The 12,067-nt window shown below is 45.1% G+C and overlaps 3 protein-coding genes across 3 annotated transcripts; all 3 read right to left on the bottom strand.

Annotated features, from left to right (window-relative positions):
- Positions 1 to 16: 16 nt before the first annotated feature.
- LOC138353396 (uncharacterized PE-PGRS family protein PE_PGRS54-like) lies at positions 17 to 2,899 on the bottom strand. Its single transcript, XM_069306401.1, has 2 exons — positions 592 to 2,899; positions 17 to 450 (listed from the first exon to the last, which is right to left on the bottom strand). Exons 1-2 carry the CDS (start codon positions 2,897 to 2,899, stop codon positions 17 to 19), a joined length of 2,742 nt encoding a protein of 913 aa, XP_069162502.1.
- A 37-nt stretch (positions 2,900 to 2,936) lies between these two features.
- LOC138353395 (golgin subfamily A member 6-like protein 2) lies at positions 2,937 to 3,542 on the bottom strand. The gene has a single exon (XM_069306400.1). It carries the CDS (start codon positions 3,540 to 3,542, stop codon positions 2,937 to 2,939), a length of 606 nt encoding a protein of 201 aa, XP_069162501.1.
- Positions 3,543 to 3,657: 115 nt separating this feature from the next.
- LOC138353394 (golgin subfamily A member 6-like protein 2) lies at positions 3,658 to 9,127 on the bottom strand. The gene is made up of 2 exons (XM_069306399.1): positions 8,522 to 9,127; positions 3,658 to 3,900 (listed from the first exon to the last, which is right to left on the bottom strand). Exons 1-2 carry the CDS (start codon positions 9,125 to 9,127, stop codon positions 3,658 to 3,660), a joined length of 849 nt encoding a protein of 282 aa, XP_069162500.1.
- Positions 9,128 to 12,067: the final 2,940 nt, after the last annotated feature.

Genomic DNA, 12,067 nt, shown 5'->3' with positions numbered 1-12,067 from the left:
CACTAGCAATGGAGTCCTAACCAGCCATGGCGTCACCTCCAGCCATGGCCTCGTAGCCACCAGCCATTGCATCGTCACCACCAGCCATTGCATCGACACCACCAGCCATGGCATCGTCAATACTAGCAATGGCGTCACCACCAGCCATCGCATCGTCACCAGCAGCCATGATGTCACCACCAGCCATGGCATCATCACCAGCCATGGCGTCATCACCAAGCATGGCGTCACTACCAGCAATGGTATCACCACCAGCCATGGCGTCATCACCAGCCATTGCATTATCACCAGCCATGGCATCATCACCAGCCATGGCGTCACCACCAACCATGGCGTCAACACCAGCCATAATATCACCACCAGCATTGGCGTCATCACCAGCCATTGTGTCATCACCAGCCATTACGTCATCACCAGAAATGTCATCACCAGCCATGGCGTCAACACTAGCTATGGCGTCACCATCAGCCATGGCGTCATCACCAGCCATTGGGTCATCATCAGCCATGGTATCACCACCAGCCATGGCGTCATCACAAGCATTGGCGTCACCACCAGCCATGACGTCACCACCAGCAATGGCATCATCACCAGCAATGGCATCCCCACCAGCCATGGCATCGTCACCACCAACCAATGCATCGTCACCACCAGCCATGGCATAGTCACCACCAGCCAAGGCCTCACCACCAACCATTGCATCGTCACCACTAGAAATGGCATCGTCACCACCAATAATGGCGTCACCACCAGCAATGGCATCGTCACCATCAGCCATGGCATCGTCACCACCAGCCATCGCATCGTCACCAACAGACATGGCGTCACCACCAGCCATGGCATCACCACCAGCCATGGCATCACCACCAGCCATTGGTTCACCACCAGCCATTGCGTCACCACCACCCATTGTGTCACCACCAGCCATGGCGTCACCACCAGCCATGGCATCGTCACCACCAGCGATGGCATCGTCACCACTAGCAATGGCATCGTCACCACCAGCCATTGCATCGTCATTACCAGCCATGTCGTCACCACCAGCCATCGCATCGTCACCACCAGCCATGGCATCGTCACCACCAGGCATGGCGTCACCACCAGGCATGGCGTCACCACCAGCAATCGCATCGTCACCACCAGACATGGCATCACCACTATCCATGGCATCACCTTCAGCCATGGCATCACCACCATCCATGGCATCACCACCAGCCATTACGTCACTACCAGCTATTGCGTCACCACCAGCCATTGCGTCACCACCAGCAATGGCGTCACCACCAGCCACGTTGTCATCACCATCCATGTCGTCACCACCAGCCATGGTGTCACCACCAGCAATTGCCTCACCACCAGCCATGGCATCACCACCACAAGCCATGGCCTCACCAACAGGTATGGCGTCATCACCAGCCATGGCGTCACCACCAGCCATGGCCACACCACCACCCATGGCATCATCACCATCCATGTCGTCACCACCAGCCATGGCTTCACCACCAGCCATGGCCTCCCCACCAGCCATGCCGTCACCACCACAAGCCATGGCCTCACCAACAGGTATGGCGTCATCACCAGCCATGGCGTCACCACCAGCCATGACGTCATCACCAGCAATGGCATCATCACCAGCAATGGCATCCCCACCAGCCATGGCATCGTCACCACCAACCAATGCATCGTCACCACCAGCCATGGCATAGTCACCACCAGCCAAGGCCTCACCACCAACCATTGCATCGTCACCACTAGCCATGGCATCGTCACCACCAATAATGGCGTCACCACCAGCAATCGCATCGTCACCATCAGCCATGGCATCGTCACCACCAGCCATCGCATCGTCACCAACAGACATGGCGTCACCACCAGCCATGGCATCACCACCAGCCATGGCATCACCACCAGCCATTGGTTCACCACCAGCCATTGCGTCACGACCAGCCATTGTGTCACCACCAGCCATGGCGTCACCACCAGCCATGGCATCGTCACCACCAGCGATGGCATCGTCACCACTAGCAATGGCATCGTCACCACCAGCCATTGCATCGTCATTACCAGCCATGTCGTCACCACCAGCCATCGCATCGTCACCACCAGCCATGGCATCGTCACCACCAGGCATGGCGTCACCACCAGCAATCGCATCGTCACCACCAGACATGGCATCACCACTATCCATGGCATCACCTTCAGCCATGGCATCACCACCATCCATGGCATCACCACCAGCCATTACGTCACTACCAGCTATTGCGTCACCACCAGCCATTGCGTCACCACCAGCAATGGCGTCACCACCAGCCACGTTGTCATCACCATCCATGTCGTCACCACCAGCCATGGCTTCACCACCAGCCATGGCCTCCCCACCAGCCATGCCATCACCACCACAAGCCATGGCCTCACCAACAGGTATGGCGTCATCACCAGCCATGGCGTCACCACCAGCCATGGCCACACCACCACCCATGGCATCATCACCAGCAATGGCGTCTCCACCAGCCATGGCGTTATCACCAGCAATAGCGTCACTGCAAGCCATGGCGTCTTCACCAGCTATGGCATCACCACCAGCCATGGCGTCACCACCAGCCATAACGTCATCATAAGCCCTGGCGCCATCACCAGCCGTGGCGTCATCACCAGCCATGGCGTTGACCCCAGCAATGGCATCATCACTAGCTATTGCGTCACCACCAGCTATGGCGTCACCACCAGCCATTGCATCACCAAAAGCCATGGCGTCATCTCCAGCCATGGCGTCACCACCAGTCATTGCATTACCACCAGCCATTGTGTCACCTTCAGCCATTGTGTCACCACCAACCCATTGCATCTCTAAAAGCCATGGCATCACCATAAGCCATTGCGTCATCTCCAGCCATGCCATCATCACCTGCCATGGCGTCACCACTAGCCATGGAGTCCTAACCAACCATGGCGTCACCTCCAGCCATGGCATCGTCACCACCAACTATTGCATCGTCACCACCAGCCATTGCATCGTCACCACCAGCTATGGCATCGTCAATACCAGCAATGACGTCACCACCAGCCATCACATCGTCACCAGCAGCCATGATGTTACCAACAGCCATGGCATCATCACCAGCCATGGCGTCACCACCAACCATGGCCTCCCCACCTGCCATGGCGTCACCACCACAAGCCATGGCCTCACCAACAGGTATGGCGTCATCACCAGCCATGGCGTCACCACCAGCCATGGCCACATCACCACCCATGGCATCATCACCAGCAATGGCATCTCCAGCAGCCATGGCGTTATCACCAGCAATAGCGTCACTGCAAGCCATGGCGTCACAACCAGCCATGGCGTCTTCACCAGCTATGGCATCACCACCAGTCATAACGTCATCATCAGCCCTGGCGTCATCACCAGCCATGGCGTCATCTCCAGCCATGGCGTTGACCCCAGCAATGGCATCATCACTAGCTATTGCATCATCACCAGCCATGGCGTCACCACCAATCATTGCATTACCACCAGCCATTGTGTCACCTTCAGCCATTGTGTCACCACCAACCCATTGCATCTTTAAAAGCCATGGCATCACCATAAGCCATTGCATCACCTCCAGCCATGCCATCATCACCTGCCATGGCGTCACCACTAGCCATGGAGTCCTAACCAACCATGGCGTCACCTCCAGCCATGGCATCGTCACCACCAACCATTGCATCGTCACCACTAGCCATTGCATCGTCACCACCAGCTATGGCATCGTCAATACCAGCAATGACGTCACCACCAGCCATCACATCGTCACCAGCAGCCATGATGTTACCAACAGCCATGGCATCATCACCAGCCATGGCGTCACCACCAACCATGGCGTTACTACCAGCAATGGTATTGTGGGAACCGACCTGTGAGATTTATATTTATTTAATTTATATGAATATATATAGAATTTATATTTACATTAATTTATATACTTCGATAGCAATTTGTATAATGATAAGTGGACTGTATTTCTGCAATAATCTCACAAATCGATCCTCTACACATTAGGGGGGTTTACATTAATTTATATATATGCAGCCAATCAAACTACAGTATTAGACTACATACATTGAAGAGGTTCCTTATCTTATTGTACAGCAGGCCTTAAGTCCACCAGGTATAACCAGGATGTAGACACCACATTTTCCCTCTTTGAGGTAGCTTCCATCACCATGGTAACTGATGCACAAAAGATACTTCCTCGTCTTGACCTGTTAAAAGGGCGCTAGCTGTAAAGCCAGAATCCTATATATGACAGGTATATCAGAGAAACACTGTACATGGAACAATAAAGACCTGGCTTAATTACCTTTAGTTTTATCTCGTGCTCTAACCGGCTAACCCTACCCAATGACATTAATGGCCACTAATGATAGATAATGGGTTTCGGAAAGAACACTTAACTTGATTTGTTGACAGCGCGTTGATAATGGTACACCTTTGGTTTCCATAACACTACGTCCAAGTAAAATTAACAGGAGCCGAATTTGCTCCCGTGAGCCTCTGGTCTGATATCAACAATGTCTAACACTCCATACTACTGACGCTACTGGCTGACATTGTCCAGATATAATAGGAGCCGAATTTGCTCCACGCGTCTCGGAGGTGACAATAACAATGGCTGCCCCTCCTTCCTCTGATGCCTAGCTTACATTGTCCAGATGTCAATAAGTGATAGAAGGGTCACATTTACTCTACTTTAATACTGATAATTAAGTTAATTTATATGAGATGTTTTATGATGGTAAAGTCCAAAGACTAATGTATTTAAGAATAATTCCCAGCAGAATAGCTGGTGAATTTATAATGGTATGTGGTGATGATATCCCGTTTTCTTTAGACGGTAATTCCACTACAAGTTACGTTTTCTATGGGTAACTTGTTTATACAATACAGCTATTATCTGTATGATTATTAAATGGTGTCGGATTTTCCGACATAATTCCCCAGGGGCTGCTCACGGGTCGAAGTCCTAATTAGAACAGACGAACACCGATACTCCTCCTTCGAATTATTAGATTAATTTGATGTTAGTAGTTAGTAATCACACATTTGTGCGTCTGTTCGTACAGGACGGATGTCCCGTACTGAGTTGCAGGGGTTAGAAGTCTAATGCGATTTCATTTCCCTGTCAACTCTTGAAAGGCTAATATTCAAGCCTAATACATATTATTTAACCCAGAAGACTGGATGTGATCAAGTACTACAGTCAAGTATGATTCAGGGACTGCAGTGAGATCAGTGACATTAGATATAACTTGAAGTTTGTTCAGGTAACTGGTCACTGATATATAAACACTGAGGCCCATGGAATACATCTTGATTAAATAATAAATGTATCAAATCAGTCATCAGATTTATTGGGGTTTAATTTAGTTAATTGATTCAGAAGATTGAATAGCTCATCATTAAAGTAAAGTATGGTTCTGAGACTGCAGTGGGTTCAGTGACATTGGTCGCAGTGACTTGTAGTTGGTTTAGGCTACTGTTCACTGATTTGCCACTGAGGCCTCATGTACTCATCTTCAGCTTTATATGATGATACTAACATCAACCTCTGTTGGTATAGTCAGCTGTAATCTCCTTAGTATAATGCTACTGGAGAAATATAATCAGCTGACAAATTTAGATTTCTACTGGTATTGTTTATCTGCAGCCATAGGTCTCCTCAGGCTTGATACTGGGCCTGAGAGTAATTTACCTCCTGCAGAGTTTAACATGGTTATGCCCTGATATTTAGTAGGGCTACCGATGAATCGATGGTAGTAGTCTGTCCCCACAAGGAGAGCTATTTGGTATTTGATTTGCTCAAATTTACCTGCAGCTGCTTGATAATAGCTTTCCAGGTCAGCATAATCAACTTGAGATTGTTGTGACAAATCTTCACATTTCTTGATCTGTCTTGTTAAGTGGCCTTTAAGACCTGCAAGGGTTCTTTTCATTCTCCCTGCATTATCCATACTGGCTAGTTGGTGAAGCCTTGTGGGACTTGTACTTGGGCCGCTCATAATACTGAACAAGCTCTAATGATAGCCTAGGGTAAATTCTGCACTCACTAGGCAATAATCCTACCTCTACTAGAGGTTAGCACTTAAAATTAATACACATTATATATATATATATATACAATCATACACACTAATGATTTGAGTGATAAACCAGTGTCACTGGAAGTACCTTTAGGTTAGCTCCTCTATATCACCCTAGGATGGTAGAGACACTAATTAATCACTCAAAGGTGTAATGATCATAAGTAAATTATTATATATACAACTCAATTCGAGTTGATAAAAATTACACCCAAAATAAGGTCTGCACCATTCATTAATGGTGTTAGGTTGATCAATATAGTACAACTGACTATGGTAATAATGGGACTAGGATGAACAATAATAGTTCAACTAGTCATATCCTACCCTGTTGTGGGTTGGTAATTAGTAAATATTATACTGTGAACACTAGTGCAATATATATTAAATAAATCTCTATTTTGGAGAAATAATATATACAATTATTGATAATAGCCTCTTAATTGCCTCTATGAAACTTCTAATATTATCTAGAAGTATTAAATATTATTAGTGACCTCGTGAAATAAACTCCACAAAATTCGTAGATAATCTCTCGCGAAATGTAACACCACGAAATCCGTGAACAATCTCGCGAAGACACAGTCACTAATTTGGCTGGCTTCTATATTAGCGCTGTCATTTCACGAAATAACACGCCACCAAATATCTGTGGGTGTGCATGAAACCGCTGACGAAGCTGAACTCAGTTGAGGGGGGGCTCCTGAGCTCCCACGAGGCAACGCCGCTGTCTATGACTGGCTGGCCTTTGTTTAAATCACACTGCACTAGTTTATTTAATGAATCCACTGGTTAACTGGTTCATCCGGTACTAAGATGACCAAATGTGGGTTCAAAGGATCAAATAATCCGTCATCCGGTTCGAAGATGACCAAATAATGTGGGAACCGACCTGTGAGATTTATATTTATTTAATTTATATGAATATATATAGAATTTATATTTACATTAATTTATATACTTCGATAGCAATTTGTATAATGATAAGTGGACTGTATTTCTGCAATAATCTCACAAATCGATCCTCTACACATTAGGGGGGTTTATATTAATTTATATATATGCAGCCAATCAAACTACAGTATTAGACTACATACATTGAAGAGGTTCCTTATCTTATTGTACAGCAGGCCTTAAGTCCACCAGGTATAACCAGGATGTAGACACCACATTTTCCCTCTTTGAGGTAGCTTCCATCACCATGGTAACTGATGCACAAAAGATACTTCCTCGTCTTGACCTGTTAAAAGGGCACTAGCTGTAAAGCCAGAATCCTATATATGACAGGTATATCAGAGAAACACTGTACATGGAACAATAAAGACCTGGCTTAATTACCTTTAGTTTGAGGCTATCTCGTGCTCTAACCGGCTAACCCTACCCAATGACATTAATGGCCACTAATGATAGATAATGGGTTTCGGAAAGAACACTTAACTTGATTTGTTGACAGCGTGTTGATAATGGTACACCTTTGGTTTCCATAACACTACGTCCAAGTAAAATTAACAGGAGCCGAATTTGTTCCCGTGAGCCTCTGGTCTGATATCAACAATGTCTAACACTCCATACTACTGACGCTACTGGCTGACATTGTCCAGATATAATAGGAGCCGAATTTGCTCCACGCGTCTCGGAGGTGACAATAACAATGGCTGCCCCGCCTTCCTCTGACGCCTAGCTTACATTGTCCAGATGTCAATAAGTGATAGATGGATCACATTTACTCTACTTTAATACTGATAATTAAGTTAATTTATATGAGATGTTTTATGATGGTAAAGTCCAAAGACTAATGTATTTAAGAATAATTCCCAGCAGAATAGCTGGTGAATTTATAATGGCATGTGGTGATGATATCCCGTTTTCTTTAGATGGTAATTCCACTACAAGTTACGTTTTCTATGGGTAACTTGTTTATACAATACAGCTATTATCTGTATGATTATTAAATGGTGTCGGATTTTCCGACAGGTATTACCACCAGCCATTGTGTCACCACCAGCCATGGCGTCACCACCAGCCATGGCATCGTCACCACCAGCAATGGCATCGTCACCACCAGCCATGACATCGTCACCACCAGGCATGGCGTCACCACCAGCAATCGCATCGTCACCACCAGACATGGCATCACCACCATCCATGGCATCACCTTCAGCCATGGCATCACCACCATCCATGGCATCACCACCAGCCATTACGTCACTACCAGCTATTGCGTCACCACCAGCCATCGAATCGTCACCACCAGTCATGGTCTCACCACCCGCCATGGCCTCTCCACCAGCCATGTTGTCATCACCATCCATGTCGTCACCACCAGCCATGGCGTCACCACCAGCAATGGCCTCACCACCAGCCATGGCATCACCACCACAAGCCATGGCCTCACCAACAGGTATGGCGTCATCACCAGCCATGGCGTCACCACAGCCATGGCCACACCACCACCCATGGCATCATCACCATCCATGTCGTCACCACCAGCCATGGCTTCACCACCAGCCATGGCCTCCCCACCAGCCATGGCGTCACCACCACAAGCCATGGCCTCACCAACAGGTATGGCGTCATCACCAGCCATGGCGTCACCACCAGCCATGGCCACACCACCACCCATGGCATCATCACCAGCAATGGCGTCTCCACCAGCCATGGCGTTATCACCAGCAATAGCGTCACTGCAAGCCATGGCGTCACCACCAGCCATGGCGTCATCACCAGGTATGGCATCACCACCAGCCATGGCGTCACCACCAGCCATAACGTCATCATCAGCCATGGCGTCATCACCATCCATGGTGTCATCACCAGCCATGGCGTTGACCCAAGCAATGGCATCATCACTAGCTATTGCATCACCACCAGCCATTGCATCACCAAAAGCCATGGCGTCATCACCAGCCATGGCGTCACCACCAGCCATGGCATCACCATAAGCCATTGCGTCATCTCCAGCCATGCCATCAACACCTGCCATGGTGTCACCACTAGCCATGGCCCCAGCAAACACAAATCATCTACACAACGTTCACCTATCTCTTCCCATAGGTGTGGGAATGATTTGCATTGAGAATGGTGCAGGAGAGCCTTTGAGAAACTTTTACTCAAAAAATCCAAACACAAAGGTTTAATTATAAATTGTTTTTCTACAATTATTTTCTTCCAAATGTAAAACAAATAGTTTTTACATGTTTAAATATAAAATTTATGGTGTTTTTTTGTAAAATTCATTAATAAATTGTGAATGATATATATTGGCTGAGTGAAACCTTTAAAATCCATTTAGTTATAATATGAACAGAAAAAAGTAGTTTTCCAAATTTTCTAAAAATCGCTCTTTTTAACACAATTTGACTCCTTATGCATTCCACTAAACACTATATCATGTTTAAATATATAATTTATGTATTATTCCCTAAAATAATGTATATAAATTATATAAGTTGCTGGAAAGTGGTGTTAAAGAATCTGAAAACTTTTTGTTGTGTTATAATTGGAATGTTCTTATTAACTATGTCTCAAGTTCATAGTTTATCAAACAAGAATATTAACATTCGTCAACTCTTAAAATCTTATATGTTATCTTGCTGGTGCAAAATGGGTGAATCTTTAGGAACAGCTATAGTATCTATATATCTATATATCACAAATGGTGTTTTCACTAACTCAAACATTGTAGGGTTTATTATTCTACACATATTTCTAATGACTCTTAGATGTTTACATTCTCTGAAGTATAATTGTGAAGGCTGTGTCCATCACTCTCAACACAGATTCTTAAACTCCTCTCTGCAGGTTCAACTATATAATTAGTTTCCATTTTGAATCTCCATGGACATTTGTATCCAAAATGAAACCAATGTGGTTTCCTTCAGCCCCTTCAGCCAGCACATTTGCTCATTCATTTCCACAGATTCCAACATGGTAGGGGATTTACAGAAATTTGTATATTCATATTGTTATATATTAAAAATATGAATGCAGTTCAATATGATAAGACAAATACATGAGTTTATGATAAATTCGTTTTCTGTGATATACCATTGATATGCTCTTTTTTTCTTTAAACGGCAGACTAAACTAAAGTGCTCACGTCAACAGATTTGATGTATAAATGGTCAACGCTCAACAGAGTTAGTATAAATGTATTAGTATAAATCTTACTTGTCTCATTGTTAATTCACATTCAATGTCAACTTGTGGTTTTGATGTGGCATGTTTGGCCAAGACACCCCACCCCATTATGCACCCCATACCCATCTTGTGGGCGGTTGTGGAAAGGGTTACAGAGGCACATAATGGGCTCAGGGACAGAACCCCACAATTCATTTAGCTAAGCAAGTTACAATCTTGATGAGCTAGTTACAAAATTCAATATAAGTCATCACATCAACAATGGGTTCGAGATCGACCTCAAGTACAGGTTCTAAATTAAGCAACTGACATATGTGGAGAGCTAATATCAAAATTTATATGTTTGTCCTGCACACCGCCCCCCATCCAGTGGGCAGCGGTGGATAGGTTACAATCAGTTAGTTGTTATCTACAGTTAGCAAACTGGGGATATTTGGCTAAAATTTCTGGTAGCAGATCATTTTGAATGAAATATTGACACATCGCTGGAACATTGGTTATAGAATTGTCTCTAAATTCATGTATCTTTTCGCACTCCATCACATAGTGACGGAGGGTGTGCGAATAATTTTGTTGACACAGTTTACATTTGGTCAGGTCTACATCAGCAGATAATGAGAATTCCCAGAGATACTTGTAACCGAGTCTAAGCCGAGCAGTAGTAACATCTAGAAGTCTGCTGATTTTATTGGATGATCCATAGATGTGTGGCTCCTCTTGTAATATAGTATGATGATAGATGGAATTACTAGTTCCAGTTTTTAGGCAGGCGATGAGTACTCATAATAACCTTAATTAAGCGTCAAAACAAAAATGTGTATACTCTTTTTACTCTCCTGACCTTAGTTCTCGAGCTATGTATTTCATTTTGGTACCAACGTGTTCGCAATAACATTCTCTAGAAGAACATCAGTAAAAACGGTCACCAAAAGTTATATGAATACCAGCACCCAATAAATACCTACGTAGATGACTCGCCGTGAGTGCCCAAGAGCAACAAAATGTTTTTACTCTTGGGATTGTTATCACTTCCACACTTGTCCTACAGCGTTAATTTTGGTATCAATGTACTCGCAATGAAATTCCCAACACGGTGATATGAATATAAACGTAGAATAATGGTCGCTGCCCACCCGCAAGAGTGTGGGAAGTGGCGGAACTGTTACCCAGTATTGGTGACAAGACGACACATGGGCGATACAGCGCTTTGAAAGTTTATAATTATTTCACTGTCCTGACATTATTATTGTATGTACGTCATTCATTTTTGTGCCAATGTTTTCGCAATAGAATGTTCTATGAGCCCGTAGGTAAAAAAGAGCAACAAAGCGTAAGATAGAATAGCACCATATATAAAACAACGCTGGTACATATCAGTGAGCGTCAAACACACACGAAATGTGTGTGTTTGATGGTGGTCAAACGATGTTTGATGTGTTTGATCAGGTGATGTCCTGATCCGCCTAATTAACACTTTCGCGCTCTCGGCGCTCAAAAAAAATCAATACCCCAGATGCTTTCGGCACTTCGCGCGCCTACGCAGTAAGACCGAAAAAGTGTACATTCTTTTGACTGTCCTGACAATAATTGAAGGCACACGTATTTAAATTTGGTATCACTGTGTTCGCAATGAAATTGTCTATAAAAGCATACCTATAAAATGCCGCCCAAGCATAAGGAGTATCAACACCAAATAAAAAACTATGCAGATCACTCGCCGAGAGCGCCAAACAACAACAAAATGTTTCCACTCTCTTAATGGTTGCAAAGCCTACAGTTGTCCTACATCGCTAATTTTGGT

Source organism: Procambarus clarkii, chromosome 57 (assembly GCF_040958095.1).
Source record: "Procambarus clarkii isolate CNS0578487 chromosome 57, FALCON_Pclarkii_2.0, whole genome shotgun sequence".
NCBI classification, from domain to species: domain Eukaryota; kingdom Metazoa; phylum Arthropoda; class Malacostraca; order Decapoda; family Cambaridae; genus Procambarus; species Procambarus clarkii.
The sequence above is the reverse complement of the archived record's forward strand: the minus strand, read 5'-3'. Positions and strand labels throughout refer to the sequence as shown.